The sequence below is a fragment of the Orcinus orca genome, chromosome 11 (genome assembly GCF_937001465.1).
Source record: "Orcinus orca chromosome 11, mOrcOrc1.1, whole genome shotgun sequence".
Classification (NCBI taxonomy): Eukaryota; Metazoa; Chordata; class Mammalia; order Artiodactyla; family Delphinidae; genus Orcinus; species Orcinus orca.
Genome location: NC_064569.1, coordinates 6,401,756 through 6,419,429, shown reverse-complemented (window position 1 = coordinate 6,419,429; position 17,674 = coordinate 6,401,756). Strand labels below are relative to the sequence as shown.

General features: G+C 57.5%; 1 protein-coding gene across 6 annotated transcripts; it reads right to left on the bottom strand.

Annotated features, from left to right (window-relative positions):
• Positions 1-69: 69 nt before the first annotated feature.
• PLEKHG6 (pleckstrin homology and RhoGEF domain containing G6) lies at positions 70-16,415 on the bottom strand. 6 transcript variants are annotated; one of them, XM_033404281.2, is made up of 18 exons: positions 16,257-16,415; positions 15,804-15,989; positions 14,873-15,078; positions 14,324-14,458; positions 13,516-13,671; positions 12,749-12,913; positions 12,259-12,354; positions 11,917-11,967; positions 11,540-11,689; positions 10,600-10,710; positions 10,327-10,476; positions 10,006-10,143; positions 9,645-9,764; positions 8,143-8,275; positions 7,910-8,025; positions 1,805-1,950; positions 448-1,149; positions 70-250 (listed from the first exon to the last, which is right to left on the bottom strand). In XM_033404281.2, the coding sequence occupies exons 3-18, from the start codon at positions 15,008-15,010 to the stop codon at positions 241-243; spliced, it is 2,517 nt and encodes an 838-aa protein (XP_033260172.1). In that variant the 5' UTR covers positions 15,011-15,078; positions 15,804-15,989; positions 16,257-16,415; the 3' UTR covers positions 70-240. The 6 variants fall into 6 exon arrangements, with proteins under 6 accessions (XP_033260172.1, XP_033260174.1, XP_033260177.1 ...); XM_033404283.2 differs by having other exon boundaries at positions 448-1,140; XM_033404286.2 differs by lacking the exon at positions 14,324-14,458.
• Between the last annotated feature and the right edge of the window lie 1,259 nt (positions 16,416-17,674).

The window sequence follows — 17,674 nt, the reverse complement described above, 5'->3', positions numbered from 1 at the left end:
GCTCAGCCTGTGACTCCTCACCCGCCAGGTTCTCTTTGCCCCGCCCTCATCTAGTGCTGGTTGGACGGCCATCTTTATGCACAACTTTATGTGGGACTCTGGTGTGTCTGTGACACATCGGTGGACAGCTCTTGATCCCCAAAGTCCTCAGAGCAGGAAGGGCAGGGTGCCTGGGGAAGTGTCCTTGAGGTAGAATCCAGGGGTGGAGGTGGTGACCAGCACTCTTACGGAGGTATTCCCTCACACCTCTCTGCAAAGGCAAGAGGCAGGTGTCAGGTAGGCAGACATGGGGTGAAGAGTGAAGCTAAAGGCCCCTCCCCGCCATGACCCCCCTCTGGTCCTGCCCTCCTGTGTTGTCCCGCCAACCCCCTTACCCGGCATCCCCTCTGGCTCCATACTGGCCTTCCCCTCCGCTCCATCCCACGCCAGCTTCCCTTCTGCACTTACGATGCGGACAGGGGCGTGTCCAGGCGTATGACGTGAAGCCCCCGCATCCTCTGCAGTTGGACCCGAGTCAGCTTCCGAGGTCTGCTGTCCCCAGGCTCGGGGACTCTCTCAATCCTTTGGCTGGCCAGTTCCTCCCGGATCTCTCGGAGCATGTGCTCGGCCCGGAGCGGGTGAGGGGAGGGGCTGTAGCCGGGTCCCAGGAAGGGCCCCTCTTCCTCGTCCCCTGAGGATTCCCAGGGGCTTTCCCCAGAAGAGTCAGTGTGGGTCAGGGAGGGGGAGAGCTGCCACCGAAGTCGGGCCCTATGTAAGGTTTCCACTACCACATTCTCTCCAACTGAGGTCCCGCCTTCTTCCTCAGACCAGGTCGGTGGGTCTCCCCTGGGAAGGCTGTCTCCTTTCTGGACACTTGCCTCTGGCAGTTCAGGGGTGCTTCGGCGTTGGGGAGCTTGGGGGTCAGGAGGCTGGAGATGCAAAGGAACATCTCGGAGGTCCAGGGTGGAGAAGGTGCGGCGAGGGTCCCGCCGAAGGACCTTGGAGCGTAGACGGTTTGGCAGAAAGTGGGACGCCTTGGGGGAGCCTGGGACCAGAGTGCCATAGCCAGAGTCCGAGATATCATCTGGTGCCAAGGGAGCATCTTCATCTGTGTCTTCCGTCACCACCAGCTGGGGGATGACGATCGAGGACCCAGGAGTCCTACAGTTACTAGCAAATGGTCAGAGTCAGATGCTGAGGGATCAAGTTCAAGTCCAGGGAGTCTCCCTTGATCCCTCCATCCAGAAATGGGCCCTCCTCCAAACTTATTTTGGTGTCACTTTTACACTGCACTGACTCACTGGCTAGACTATAAGCTCCTTTAAGGCATTTTAGCCCCTGCACTCAGTCCAGAAACTTGTTATCAAGTATCTGCTGAGTGCTTCCTGAGCTCCCCTAGGTTATCCCCCAGTGATGGAGTCTTTTTTTCTCTATAACCGTGCTGCTCAACAGCTGTTATTTTGGGTGAAACTCTCACGCTCTCTGGGGATTTGAACTAGCCGGGTCGCTGCAGCTCTGACATTCCGCAAACCCATACTGGCCTTCACTCTCCATCCCCGGCCTGGGGAACCTGATTCTCTCAGGGAATTTGTGCCTCTCGTGCCTGTTTCCTTCACCCTGTGCCAGCCCTAGGCTGGCTAACCCCATAGGCTGTCTCATGTGGCCTTTCGCACGGCTGGTGTCAACCTGTAGCCTGGGTTCCTCAGTCTGGTCCCCGTCCCCCCAAAAGCTGTAATACCATTTCCCAACCTTGTGCTCCTCTGCCCTCCCTCCCTGCCTGCAGCCCCCCTCCTCTGGGAGGCCTTGTACGCCCTGTAGGTCTTACCTTCCCTCTGTGCTGCTCTCAGAGCCTTCCACCGAAGGCATGGAGGGCCTGGGGCCTGGGGACTCCCCGTCCCGGTCCTGATAGAGGGCCAGGAGCTCCCTCTTCTGTTGGATGTACTCCTCTGCCTTCAGCTTTTGCAGGGTGACCTGGGGTGGGGATACTTTCATTAAGAGCTCTCATTTATCGAGCACCTGCTGTATGCCAGGCACCATGCTAAGTGCTTTACATGCATTATCTTGCTTTCTCTTCACCACTGCCGCCCTATGAGGCAGACTTTTTTGCTCCTACTTTACTCCTGAGAAACAGAGACTCTGAGGTTAAATAACTGCCACGGTCATGCTGCGGGAAAGTAGGACGGAGCCAGTATTTGAACTCTTGAGCTGGTCCTAGGATGTGTGGGGTAAACATAAGGCCCCTTTTCCTACTTGTACGTTCTTCCTGCCTCTCACATCCCCTTGGCAAGCCAAGGTCTGGTCTGTTTCTTCCTTCAGGAAGTCCTCCCTGATTGGTGGTGATGGTGGCATAATTGCTCTGAATGATGCTGGGCCCTCAGGTTACTCTTTCTCCTACCACCAGGGTGGGCAGGGGCAGGCTTTGTCCTGGGTTGAGGACTTTGTTGTCCTTCAGAGTTGACAACAAGACCATCCCAAGAGGAACGGAGAGAGGATACATTACATTTTGTCTTCCTTAGCATTTTCATACAGGCGCCACCGGAATAAAATAGTAATATCTGAGAAGTGGTTTAGGAAGCACCTCTACACGCAGGCGGTCATTTGACGGACACCATCACCCTGCAGTGTATTAGCCAATTTTACAGATGGGAAAACAAGACTTAGAAAGATGAGTGGACTTGGTCCAGGGCGCACAGGTAGAGAGAAGCAGAATTGGGGCTGGGTCTTTCTCTGTGAGTCCTAGTTCAGTAACTGCACTATTTTTCAAGGGCAGCCTTAGAAAGAGTCAGGAATTACCAAAGGACAACTTTCTCTTGGGGGAGGGGAGGGATGGCAAGGGAACCCTCGGAGAGGCCAAAGGCGGAGGCTTGGCATAAGAGGTGGTGGAGGCTACTGGGGGCGGCGCTGGTACCAGCACTGGCTGGAATGGCCTCATCATTGTGCACGTATTGAAGTACTTTCATGCTGGTGAGCAAAGGGCTACTGCCGAAGCCTCCCACCTTCCTTCACCAGGACTACCCTGCCCTCCAAGATCCAGCAGCAGAGGGATAACATCTGGCACAGCAGGGGGCCTCTAGGACCACCACCACCACCACCACCACCACCCCACCCCCCGCCTCCCCAAGCTCTACTCTGATTGGTTGATGCCCATTCCATTCTGGTTATTAAGTAATTTGAATGTGCCCCTCCCCCCACCCTATGAACCAGCAATTCTTAGGCAACTCTGGACCTTCCCAAAGCCCCTCCAGAAACACAACGGGGTGGGGGGTAGCTGGGTCTGTACAAGAGACGTGTTGGAGAAAAGGACGAACAGGGACAGGAAAATGACCTCAGGCTTGTATTTCCAATTTTCCTGCCTGGCTTCCCAGTCACTGTCTCCTGCAAGGATTCTCAGCAGTCTCACAAGACTTGCTCTGTCGGCCAGAGCCACGGATGATGGTGTCTGGGGGCAGGAGACCAGCACACCAGGCCAGGTCCTGTGACCTCTTCCACATCTCCCAGCTGTGCAGAGTAACGAGGGTGGGAGGAGCCGCTCTTGGGGTCAGGGTGGGGCTGGGGCAGCCTGCTGAGATGCCCTTTGGCCCCATATGACTCAAGTTCAAGTTTATCTTTGGGATGTCCAGGATAGAGATGGTGTGTGGAGGAAAAGAACTGGGAGGAAGGCGGCTGGGGGGTGGTCTGGAAGGAACATCTGTCCCATACAAGCATTTCCACTAAACTCTCCCGTGGGCCCACCTGGGAAGAAGCAGGGAGGCAAGGGGTGGGGTGGGGATGGAGGAACTGACACCTCAGCTACCAGGGACCGGGCTGTTTGAAGGGCCCCCGGCCACCCCAAAGGCTCTCTAGCAACCCTGGGAGGATTTTCACAGCTTGGGTAAGAGGAGAGACGTGTTGGGGGCAGGGTGGGAAAGGAAGAGGAAACTGGTGCCTGGGCCTGAATGCGACAGCCCCACAAAGCCGGGAAAAGGGAGGGCTCCCCCGATGCCATGGTTCTTCTTCCTTTGCCCTGGTGGGGAACTGAAGCCTTGGGAGGAAATGCCTCCTCTCCCTGCTGCCCCTGGAGCGGCTCCCAAATTCACCCGCTGCCCTCCCCAAGTCTCCCATCACGGACGAAAACCATCTCTTGAAGGTGCCCTCGGCCAGGCACCCCCGGCCTTTAGAAGATGTTGGCATCTTCTAAAGTTGACAACAATAAACATGTATGGAACCCCCATTAAGTGCCGGGCGAGTGTCAAGCAGCTTACAAACATAACTCTCCCGTCTGTCCTGCAAGGTGGTTCCCATTATCCCTGCAGTTCCCAGGTGGGGCCGGAGCTGAGCGAATTGACGCAGATAATGAGTGAGAGCTGGGCTGCGGGCCCTCCGAGCCCACCTCTTTCCTCCGTTCACGTCCTGGCCTCGTCTCTGATAGCTCCTTGTTCCCAGCACTGGTTCATCTTCCTCTTCCCAGCCCCTAAACATGGGCATTTCCCAAGATTCAGTGTCTCTCCTCTTGAGAAGCTCATTTTCTCTAAAAGCTGAAGCCACAGAGCCAGACCCGCTAGGAATAAATCTACCTATGGACGATTCTGTAAGGCGGAGAAAAAACACCCTGACCCCTAGGATCAGTAGGTATGCTACGGCCCTCTTCAGTTTACAAGGACTGGTGGTAACGGCGAAAAGGATTTTCCCTAAGACTTTGGTGTAAGGCAGTAGCAGGACAATCTCATTTCAAAGTTTCAGGGTTCTTGGTTTTGCAAGGGGACGCGGGGAGCTAGTGCGCTGCTTGGTTAGGTATTGGAAATGCCTTCTCTACCTCAGTTAGCGTGGAGTAAAACTCCTGGGGGCTAAGTTAGTTTGTGTAATAAAATACCAGCAATCTTTAGTGGTTCCCCTGGGGGTTCTAAGGAGAAGGTGGGGGGTCTCTTCTTGGGCTGGGGGGTGATGGTGTAGAGAGGAGGCCCCACTGCAAAGAGAGAGGGGACTCTGATCCGGCCTGGAGCAGGGGTCAGGGCAGATGACCCACACCCTGTCCCCTACCTCTGGCTTCCTGGGCGCTGTCACCATCATGTTTAGGTATCCAAGGAAATGACAGCCCCGATGGGCTGGAGGACACAAGATCTTGAGGTTCAAGATCTTTCATCCTTTTTTCTTTTTTTTTTTTTTAATGGCATAAACCTCCCATTTATTTTTTACTCTCATAATTCCGAATCTTTAAATACAGTGTTTAAACAGAGACTAAGCTCTGGTTTTCCTTTTCTCGAATAAGCTCTCCACATCTTGATACGATGCCATAGGTAAGACTGTGGGAAGAATGCTTAAAATTGTTTAAAGGACAAGACTGTTTTTACGCATCCTCCAAAGTTTCAAAGCCCTAATTACCTGATGTGCAAACGACAAATCATTATAATCTGCTCATTAAAGCAAGTCCTATGAGTAGCACTACTTTGATTTAAACTCTTTAAAAATACTGCAGTTGCATTCTTTAGAAATCGTCTACACTATGATTTCTTAACTTGTTCAAAATGCCTCTTCTTTTTATAAAAAATTGAGGTGTAATTGACATATTAGTTTCACATGTACAACATAATGATTCCACATTTGTACATGTGAAGTGATCCACACGACGTCTAGTGAACATTCGTCACCGTCGTTACATTTTTTTCCTTGCGAAAAGAACTTTTAGGATCTGCTCTCTTAGCGATTTTCATAGTTCACCCTCATTTCTCGCCTGAACTCTAGTCTGTGTTTCCACAAACCCCTGAAAGGTCTCCACTTGGCTGTCTCCCATTACCTCATTTCCAAAGTGCTTCTGTTTAAAAGTAAACCTTGCTACCCATGCCCCACGCCACCCAGGAAGCAACAACTAGACAAACAGGTTTCCCTTTCTAATGATTTCAGTTGTCATTGCCAAAGCAGCCTTTCACACAAGAACCTCGGAAGCAAGTCATCCTTTGTCCTTGCGGACCTGAGTTACCGAGGCACCAAGTTGCCTACTTAATCTGAATGGTTTCTTTGAATCTTCCCTATGAGACAAGGACTGTTATTATTTATATCCATTTTGCAGGTGAAGAAACGGAAGACTAGGGAGGCCACATAACTCACCCAAGGTCACCCAGCTCTCTCCTGCCCCCAGTCCACCTGTCACGTTGCCACCTGACAATTCAAGACAAAACACACGGATTTCACCATGGCCTTCCCTTGCTCAAAGAATCTATGGTGGCTCTGGTGTCAACTTGCCAACCCAATTCAATTCAGTCTCGTCCAGCCCACCCTCTTCTACAGGCCCTGGGGTCCCCTAGAACTTGGCGTTTCATCACTGGCTCCACACAAAACCCTTCCCTCCAGACTCAGACAGACATGCTGGTTGTCCCCCAAATAAATCCAACCCAATTTCTCCCTTGAGTCTTCTGCTCAGGGTCTTCCCCATCCTTAAAGTCCAACTCAAATCTTCCCTCTTCTTTGGCAATTCTGCTCCTGTAGTGGCCCCAGAAAGATGGGTCTAGGTCCTGACCCCCAGAATCTGTGAATGTGAGTGGCCTTGTTTGGAAAAAGATGTGCAGACCCTCAGTGCAGGATATCAAGATGAGGTCATCCTGGATTTTGGGTTAATGACCGGTGTCTTTCTAAGAGACAGGAAAGGGAGGTTGGGACACAGAGACACATGGAGAGGAAGACCACGTGAAGATAGAGGCAGAGAGTGGAGCGATGCTGCCATAGGCTAAGCAACACCTGGAGCCCCCAGCAGCCAGAAGAGGCCGGGAAGGATGCTCCCCTAGAGCTGTGGAGAGGAAGCATTGCCCGGCTGACATGTTGATTTTGAACTTCCCGCCTCCAGAACTGTGAGGGAATGTTTCTGCTGCTTTACGGCACCGAAGCAGTAACCAATATGGCCCCACCCGGGTCTCCCTCCTTTTGAACTCCTTGGGCTTTTGTTGCATAAATCTGCCCCCCGCATCACCCCACTCCACTAGTTAACATTTTTACTGCCTCTGTGTCACTTGCAGGACAAAGTTCAAGTTCCCCGGCGCGGCATCCAGGGACGGGCACGATCTGGTAGCACCTCCCTCCTGGCTTCTCTGCCGTTGTGCCGCCCTGGTAACGCCAACCACTCAGCTGACGGTGCACTCAACACACACAACTGCTTCCGATTTCCGACCTTCGCACACTCTGCTCTCCATCTGGAATGCCTTTCCTGCCCACCTTGTTCCCCTAACGTGCTCCTAGATATCCGCCCGCGGTGCTCAGAAAGTAGCTCCTCGGCGAAGCCTCCTCCGTCCTCGGAAGCATCTCTGTTCTCTGCACTGTCCCTCTCCCAGCCAACCCAGCAGACAGAGTGAGCCACTCCCTTCCCTGTCCTAACTCCATTCCGTCCACACGTTTCTGTTATTTGTATACTTGTCTGTCTAGCTAGGCTGCAGCGTGTATTCTGTGAGGGAAGAAATGGCATTATATGCTTTTCTGATTCCCCAGCACCCAGCCTGTGTGCACCCAGCAGGTGCCCCGTTCATGTTTGCCGAACGGAAGCTCAAGTTCAGCAGTTAATTGTTTCACAGCCTCGGAACCTTCAGGGGAGGCTCTCTTGGCTCTCCCAGGGACTGGTACCCTAGCTGGCCAAAGGCTTTCTTCTGTGCTCTTTTTTTTTTATACTTTTTTTTTTTGGCCACACCATGCAGTTTGCAGGATCTTAGTTCCCTGACCAGGGATTGAACCTGCACCCTCGGCAGTGAAAGCGTGGAGTCCTAACCACTGGACCATCAGGGAAGTCCCTCTTCCATGCTCTTAAGGTTGGTCAAGGCTGTGTCTCCCTCTCGAGGGTGCACCGGAGGGGCAGGAGGTCCAGTCTGAAGCTGTGTGCACCCCACCCTCTCTCTCCCCTTCCTCCACTCTTGTGCACCGGATATGAGCTCCGGGGCCCCGCCATCCCCCTGCTCCCACACCTGGCTTCACATACCTGGGCCTGCTGGGTCCTCTCCAGCCACACGGCACGGTCTGCAGCGCTGGGACAGTGCACAGTGAGGGCGCTGGAGACACACTGTAATTCGGTGAGGTGGATAAGCAGGAAGCTGCCTGGGTGGAGGAGAAGGTCTGCTTCCAGGGCTGGACTTTATCTGATCCCCTTCCCAACCTCTCCTTCTCCAGCTGATGGGAAGGGAGAAGGAAAAGTTCCCCCCAGGAAAGACATACTCGGATCTCGGAGCGGTCGGCACACAAGCTTCTCCAGCATGAGAGGCGGGCGGATAACCTTGGCTTTGTCTGCCCTGCGAAGGGGCTTGGTCACCAAGAGCACATCAGAGAAGAGGAACAGGTACACATCCAGCTGGGGGCAAGCGAAGAGAGAGATGAGGGTCAGCTGGAGCAGGGAGCAGGCGGGACAGGGGTCGGGGCTCACGCATGGGTGTGTGGGCGGGTGCAGAGCTGTGGGATAGGACAGCTGGGAGCCGTGCTGCTTTGGGCCCATCTCTCACTTTACAGGTAGGAAAGTGGCTGACTCAGGGCCATGCCAGCAAGCAGAGCAAAGCCAGAACCACGTCCCCTTCCCAACACACACAGACACACACACAAAGACACACACAGACACACATAGACACAGACACACACACAGACACGCACAGAGACACACACAGACACAGACACACACAGACACAGACACACACACAAAGACACACACAGACACACAGACACAGACACACACACACAGACACGCACAGAGACACACACAGACACAGACACACACACAAAGACACACACAGACACACATAGACACAGACACACACACAGACACGCACAGAGACACACACAGACACACACACACACAGAGACACGCACAGAGACACACACAGACACAGACACACACAAAGGCACACACACAGACACACATAGACAGACACAGACACACATAGATACACACATAGACACACACGCACAGATACACACACAGACACACACAGATACACACATAGACACACACAGACACACACATAGACATACAGACACCCACAGACACACATAAATACACACAGAGACACATAGACACACAGAGACACATACAGACACACACATAGATACACACATAGACACACACACATAGACACATACAGACACACATAGATACACACACACATAGATAGACACATACAGACACACACATAGATATACACACAGATACACACAGACACACACAGACACAGACACACACACAGACACACACAGACACATACATACACACATAGACACATACAGACACACACATAGACATACGGACACCCACAGACACACGTAGATACACACAGAGACACACAGACACACACATAGATACACACATAGACACACACACACAGATACACACAGAGACACACATAGATACACACAGACACATACAGACACACAGATAGATATACACACAGATACACACAGACACACAGACACAGACACACACAGACACATACATACACACATAAACACATACAGACACACACATAGACATATGGACACCGACAGACACACACAGATACACACAGAGACACATAGACACACACAGACACACACACACACAAACTCACACACAGACACACACACACCCCTCTTCTCCCATTCCCAGCCTCCTGACGCATCCTGTGTCCCACCGTCTCTCCCTTCTTTCTCTTAGTTCTCTCCCATCTTCTTCGCTCCTCCCACAGCCCCCTCACCTTCCCTTCTCGTCCCTCCTTCATGCGCGCAGGCCCCTCAAGCAGCAGCTGCCTGGTGTGCTCAGAAGGAACCCCCAGCATGGGGGCCGTCAGGTCCAGCGTGGAGAATGGACGCAGGTTCTGAGGGGTGCAGAGAGCACGGGAGCGGGGCGCTGGGCATCCTGCCTCTTGGAGGACAGGAAGCATCCCAGTGCCTTCGTTTCACTCCTTTGCACCTGGCCCCTGGGACCCTCACCCTTGGGAAGGAAGGATGGGCACACGGCCCACGGCACCTCTGCCTCTCCCGCTGCAGGCCTCGGCTTCATCCGTTTTCCTGGGGGCCTTGCTTTTTTGGACGCCCTCTTCCCTCCGCCTCTCTCACCTTCTCCACCTCCTCGCTGGACGGCTCCAGGACCTCGTAGGGCCCAATGCGCTGGGCTGCAGCCGCCAAGCTCTCCTGCTCTTCCCGCTGGCGCACCTGCTTGTTGATGTGTCGGAGGAATGACTCCACCGCCGCGATCTAGGCGAGGGTGGGGTGTGGAGGGAGGACAGCTCAGCTCCTCGTCTGTACATCCCACCCAGACAACGACATCAGTGCCACGCCGGCACACACACGTAAGGAAAGAGACCTCAAGAGTCCCTGGAGATGCGTCCCCACTCACCAGCCCCCAACTCCCGAGGGTACAGCCCCAGTGGCCCCTACCATGGCGGTCAGGGCCTCCCGGGCGCGGGCCTCGGGGGTCCTCTTGAGCACAGCCTGGAGCAGCAGTGGGTACTTGGTGATGCGCTGGTGGGGCTTGATGAGGAGGTCCCCCAGCGTCTGCCTCCCCGAGCGTTTGTGCTTCTCACACCACTGCCGGGGAAGGTGGGCAGGGGTCAGGGGGCTGCAAGCCACCCTCCTGCCCCGCCCCGGGGATACCCTCAGCCTTGGAGCAAGGTCCGCCGCATCCCCCTTCCCCAGCAGCCCCTCTCCCACCTGCAGGAAGGTGCGGAAGAGAGGGTTGTTGTCCTGCTGCTTCCAGGCGTAGGCCATGGTCTGCTTCACTCGCAGGCAGTACAGGACGTAGGGCTGGAAGCGCTGGCTGAACTGGAGGGACAGGTGTGGGGCAGGGAGCGGGCAGGGGAAGGAGCCTGGCCTAGATCCTTAGTCCAGCTCCCGCCAATCCCAACCCCCCACCACTTCCAGCCCCCCTCTCTGGATTCCAAGGAGTTGAGGTCCCGAGGGGCCGACCCGCTGCCGCCCTCTGAGCTCCATCCCCAGCCCCTGCCACGCCCCACTGCTCTGGACCTCACCCGCCATCAATAATTTAGCTGGACCGTTTTCAGGGCACTGCGGATCCCATTTCAGCCCAGCCACGGGGTGGTGACCTGAGGCTTGCCCAGAGCCCTGCTCCTGGGGAAGAGGGCCACCAACGGCCCCAGGAGACTGTCCCCCTGCCTCTCTACCCCAATCCAACTCTGCAAGGCCACGTTTCCCTGGCCAGTGAACTGGGAGGAAGTGAGATCCTGGGCCTCTTGCTTTCTCTTATCACCCTTCACGCCCTGGGTACCCTGTGGCCTTTCACTCCCCTCCCCCCAGGCCCCTGAGGGACAAGTCGCTTAGGCCCCTGCTGCTTGTCGATGGGTCTCTGTCCCGGACATAAGATTTCGTGGTCGATGAGAGCTTAGGTGTAGCCCTTCCCTGAGATAGCTGCCCTCCCTCTGGGGGCTCCAGAAGCCCGAAGAGCCTTCGGGACAGAGGTCATACTGGTGGAATGGAGGGAAGAGGTGAGGTGGTATTTAGGGGTAGGGGTCGTGCCCTTGGACCCCCTCGAGTCACGGCAGGGTGCCAGTGGTATGAGCATTCCAGCAGACAGGACCCCTTGGGGCTCTCCCAGTCCTGCCCCATCCAGATGGGGCCCTTCTCCCCGCCTCACCGACAGGAAGCCGTTTTGCAGGCTGACCGGGTCCAGAGGCTGGCCCGAGGCTCGCGTCTCCTCCAGGGTGGGCCCCAGCACTTCTTCCCAAAAGCTCTGGTGGGCTCGGATCAGGCTAGGGACATTTCCAAACAGGGTCTCAGCTGACACCTGGAGGAGGGAGCGGAACATGCCTCGGCAGGTGACCTGCGGGCAGCACGGGCGGTGGGCAGGCAGGGACGGCTAAGCCCGAGTGGCAGGGGCTGGGTGGGACCTGCAGCCTGCTTGGGGTCTAGGGCAAGGAGGGGAGTGGGGAGGGCAGGGTAAATGGGGGTCGCAATTCCGCTCTGTGACCCCACCCCCACTCCCTGGGTCCCACACCCCGAGTGCCCACTCACTTCCGTCAGCAGCCCCACTCGTTGCAAGTTCAGCAGACCGGCGGCTAGGAGCTGGATGCAGGGAGGGCTTTCAGCGTCTGATCTCCTCCTCTCAGACCCCAGCCTAGCCAGCCCTTCACAGCATCCCTACCCCCACCTTCATACCACGAGCCTCTCTCCCAAGACCCCAGGCGGGTCTCAGGTCAGGGGGATCTTGATGTCCTGCCCCTTCTCCCCAACAGCCGTGCCCCTTCCGGTCTGGAGAACCGGGTGGGGGGACTGATTCGAGGGACACGGTAAAGGGCCAAGGATGGGGCCCGGGGGCGGGGCTGCCGGGGATGTGGCGGGGGTAGGGCGGCTCACATCCGTCATGATCTTGAGCTTCCGCACATAGATGAGCTCGGTGGTCAGTAGCTCCCACAGCGCTTCCTGCTGGTGGCAGAGCTCCCGGCTCATCTCCTGGGTGGGGATAGGGCTGGTTCAGCTGGGGAATGATGACAAGACCAGCAGATGCCATCTGCTGAATGCTACCAGATCTACTGCACAGAAAGCCTTTAACCCTCCACCAATCCTCCAGTGTGTAGGGGCGTTATCCCCAGGTCACAGAGGAGGCGACCGAGACGCAGAGAGGTTTGCTGTCTTGAACGAGGTCTCGCTAGTATGTGGCGGGGCCGGGATCTGAAGCTACAGCAAGATGCCTCCAAGTGCTGTCCCTGCAGACCCCACTTCCCAAGGCCTTTCCCTCCTCCGGGGCAGAGGTGAGGGGTGTGTGTGTGTGTGTGTGTGTGTGTGTGTGTGTGTGTGTGTGTGTGTCTAGGACCCCACGGGGTCAGACACTGTGTCCCGGGCCCACCTTGTGTCCAGGCACCAGCTCCTTCCAGGACTTCTCAATGGCCAGGCTGCTGTCACCGTCCTCTCCGATCTCCCAGTGCCGCCGGTCCTCTGGGGGCAGGCGGGGCATCCCAAACATGCTGAACGTGTGCAGCCTCATCTCCAGCTGATGGGCTCTGGTGACTTCCTGGGGGCGCCGAGAGGGGATTAGTCCTGGCCACTTCCTGGCCCAGGAAGGGCTGCGTGTGTGTGTGTGTGTGTGTGTGTGTCCACTTCCTGGCCCAGGAAGGGCTGCGTGTGTGTGTGTGTGTGTGTGTGTGTGTGTGTGTGTGGTGGCAAGTTGCCCTGAGCTTGAGTGAGGACCTGCAGGCCCGAGGGACGAGGATCAATCCTGGCTGGGATTACAGGGTACAGGGTGTTGCCGGAACACGCATGGAGAGGCACCTTGTCTGCAGAAAGGTCCCTGGACAGAGGGGTCTGACCTGGGCTCCCTGACCAGAAAGATAGCTTCCAGGGCTCTCCTGAGACAGAACCCTTCAGAGGGACCTTCAGGTGGAGACCAGAGCGGGACTTAGGGAACCAGTGGTCTCAGGGACATTTTGACACTTGCCCATCAAACGGACATCATTACGAGGCAGCCTGGCTGAGAGATGCTCCCCTGAGAGGGTCTCTAGACAGAGCCGCACCCTGCTTCTTGGAGGGGCTCCCATGTTCTCAGCTCTGATGGTCTCTGGAGGACGTCGCAGCTCAGGCTGTGAGCTTGGGGATGGGAGGAGAGGGACCCCTTACCTTGAGTTTGGGGAAGTGAGGTGTCCCAGCCCCAAAGGGGCCTCCATGCCTCTTCTCAGGCTCTGGTTCTCGCAGCCTCAGGGGAGACAGGCCTCGGGCCGGGCCAGAACCCTTGGTAAAGGGGACATAGCCTTGGAGGTGTCGGCCACTGGGATCCTGGAGGAGGAATGGGGGAGTTCTGGGGGTGTCCTCTCCCCACAGAAGTCCCAGACAAGCAGTGGGGCCTGGCTTGGCTCTGGACAGCATCCCCTACACCAGCAAGTTGGGCCGGCTCACCTCTCCCCTCCAACCAGTTTGGTGAGAGCCGCTCTGGCCCTGAGTCACAGCAGTCACTGCCGGGGAGGCCACTGAGCCAGGCAGGGGCCGCCGGGCCCAGGGGCCCAGGGGCCTCGTGCAGAGCAGCTCTGGCACGCACATGCCCAGGCTCTGCGTGTGTCCCGGTGTCCCCCTCCAGCCCCACTCCCGTGTGTGCTCCCTGCACCACGGCCGTGCCTGCACGGTGCCCGGTGCACACGCATTCTGGGGCCCTCACAGCCTCCTGCGCACGTGGGGATGGGGGCCCTCACACGTGCGGCCTCCTCCCCGGGGCATGTCCCGTCCAGCTGGGAGTGGCTGCCCTTCCGTGTGCGAAGCTGAGGCCTGGCCCAGAAGTCTCCTCCTGGGCAGGCCTGGTCACATTCCTTGATCTGCCCGTGGCCTGATTTACCCCACAGACATCCTAGTCTCCCTTCCCACCCTCAGCTGCCTCCCAGGGCCAAACCCTCCTCCAGTCAGGCAGGGGATACCCTCGGCCGGAAGCAGAACTGACCTCAAGGTGGAGGGAGAACCTGGAGGCTGAGGGAAAGACTGCTGCGCCTCCACGCCCATTTCTTTGGTAGCACTGGAGGCCGCCAGGAGGGTGGAGCTGGGGTGGAGGTGGGCAGGCCCTCACACCCCTCCCCACCTGTAGAGTAGGAACACCTTGAACCTTTGTTCTTCCAGGCCTGACTCAGAGGGAGGCAGGTTTCAAGGAGCCCACCAGCTCCTCCCAAGTAGAGGTGGGAGTCTGGGAGGTGCCAAACCCTGGGTTTGGTGACCTTCCCCACCAGCTCCGTGCCTGTGACCAGTCTAACAGCACTGAGGGCCTGGCCCCTCCTGGCTCTCTGCCTCACCTGCCCCATCTGTCTGGGATGGGTGTGGAGTCCCGGGAGCCTGGCCCAGCACGGCCATCCTCTCCCTCACAACCCACGAAAGAAGGCAGGGGTGCGGGCTAAGAACAGAGCAGTCCAAGGCCTGGCAAGGGGACAGAGACTTGAAAGCCTGGGTGTCCTCCCCCCTGCCCCACCCAGGTCACCTTTGGGACACAGCCTGGACTCACCAGCACGGGGCCTCCTCGGGGATAGAGGCTACCAGGAGTACTCAGGGTGGAGGCCCGAAGCCGGCCCCCATAGGTCTCAATGCGGGAGGCCACCAGTCCTTGGAGGTGACCCCCATTGGGAGGACCAAAGGCGTGCATCCCTTCTCTCCTGGGTCACCTCCCAAGGGTCATAACTCCAATGTTCAGGAGAAAGGGACCCGCTGAGGCTGCAGAGAGAAAATAAGGAATGGAAGGGCCAGCCTTGATCAGTGGGTGACGCCAGGCTGGAGACGGGGGCGGGGGGGGGGGGGGGCGGAAGAGAGGGAAGGGGAGAGGGAAGGCCAAGACTACTTGCTGGGAGAGCACAGCTGCCTCATCTACGACTTGGTGGGGGTCGGGCACACCCCGACATACTGGGTAGGAAGCCCCTTGGAACCATGCCCCTTCCCTCACATTTGCGCATTTGGGGTGCCAGCTCCCACCCTGGCCTCAAAGGATGCTGAAGTCCTAAGAGTAGCTGGGAGCAAGGGTCCCTCGGTTCCTGGATGCCCCCAGGCATCCAGGATGCCCCTCGCACCTAGCTACACCCTCCCCTCCTCCAAACACGGGAGTGGGGGATGAGTGTCTGGGGTGGCGAGCTGGAGGGGCCCCGTTGGACGCAGCCCCGCCTGCCACCTGTTTTTGCACAGCCCACAAGCTAAGAATGTTTTTTACATGTTTAAATAGTTGGGAAAAGTCAAAAGAAGAATAATATTTCACAACATACGAAGATTATATGAAATTCAAATTTCCATGTCCATAAATAAAGTGTTATGGGAACACAGCCACATCGCCTCCTTGGCCAGTTGTCTGTGCCTACGTTCCTGCTAGCTGTGACAGAGACCACAGCGGCTTCAGAGTCTGAAATATTTACTATCTGATCTTTTACTGAAAAGCTTGCCCCACCCCTTACCTGGACCCTCCAGGCCACAGACAGCTATCCGGCCGCTGGCCTTACAGACGAGCCGAGGGGGAGCAGGCTCTGTTAGGTCTTCCCCAGCCAGTGGGAACTCCTCCGTGGGGCTGGGAGCCTCGCGCGCGGGGCGCCATCCCCTCCCCCTAGACCTGATAGAGGACCCGCTCACTGGGGCGGCAGGGCCTGGAGAGGAGAGACCTCCTAAGCAGGTGCTGGTCTCCCTCCAGGCGGCCCCAGAATCCCGCGCAGCCCGCCCCTTACTTTTCCTCTGATTTATGAGCAGGGGACAACGTTCCTTGTCTCCCGGGCCCCCTCCCAATAATCCTCCCTCCTAGGGCTCTGAGTCCCTCTTCCTCCCCGGGGTCCTTTCCGAGCTTTGACCCAGCTTCCCCTTCTCTCGGCCCCGCGCCCACAGCCCCGGCGCCCCGCCCCCGCCCTCCCGCCACTCACCTGTGTCCGCAGGTGTCCCGGCGCCCGCTGCCCGCGCTGCCAGCCCCCCGGTCGCCGATTGCTCCCCCGGCGATGCCCACCTCGCGGCCCGGCCAGGTCTGGGACGGAGCGGCCCGCGGGACCAGTACAGCGCAGCGCGGGGCCGGGCCGGGAGGGGCGGGGCGGAGGGGCGGGGCCTCGGGCTGGCTCCTCCCTCTCCCGCGGGCACCGGACCCGTGGCGCAGTGGGCGCCCATGGGGCCCTGGGGACCGAGCGGCTCTGCCCGGGCTGCGGCCACCACCTTCCCCCGCCGAGGAGGGCTCGCTCCGCAGGGACCCCTCCCCGCTTCCCCTCGCCCCTGATGTCGCCACCCACCCTGGCTTGCCCACCGCCCTCCCGCGCTGCAAACCCCCCGCGCCCCCCTCCCCCCGGCCGGGCGGCGGTGATGACTGAGTGACCCGCAGCAGGTGCCCACCTCGCTTTGCGCGTGCTGTGAGTGACTGACTAGCCCCCCACTGCCCTGGTCTTGGCCCCGTCTTCCTCCTTTAACCAGGCAGGGGAGCAGGACCCGCAGCAGAAGGGGTGTCGGGGTTCACGGACCCCGGGGGCTCTGCCCCCACCTCTGGCTGTGGAGTCCAAAGTGTGACCCTTATCTCTGCTTGCCGGCTCCAGCCATCTGGTAGAAGATTGGACTTCACCTTTGCTCTAAGGATGGCGTCTGGTGCCAGGCTGAGGCTGACCCAACACTTCTCCCATTAACCAAGTCTGGGGCTTGGGAGGACAGGGGTATCAGATGGGGGCGCCCACGCTCTTCACTGGCAAACAGCCACATTGAAGGCTTCAGGAGGGCGTCCCAGCACCTACAGCCGGCAGCAAAATAAAGGGCACATTTTCACATTCCCAGATCAGGACACATCATCTGACAGAAATGCCGACATGGAATCAGAAGTGTCCATGGATGTGTGGTCATTGTCTTCTCACCCATGAAGCTGAAGACCCAGTGTGGGGGGAGAGGTGGGGGGAGCAGGCCTGAATGCCTCCAGCCCGCCACCCTGTCCTGGTTCTTCCTTCTGTAAAATGGCTATGCGGGGACATCCCTGGTGGTGCAGTGGTTAAGCATCCACCTGCCAATGCAGGGGACACGGGTTCGAGCCCTGGTCCGGGAAGATCCCACATGCCGCAGAACAAGTAAGCCCGTGCACCACAACTACCGAGCCTGCGCTCTAGAGCCCACGAGCCACAACTACTGAGGCCCGCGCACCTAGAGCCCGTGCTCCGCAACAAGAGAAGCCACCGCAATGAGAAGCCCGCGCACCACAACAAAGAGTAGCCCCCGCTCGCCGCAACTAGAGAAAGCCCGCGTGCAGCAATGAAGACCCAACACAGCCAAAAATGAATTTAAAATAAATAAATAAATTTATTTTAAAAAATGGCTATGC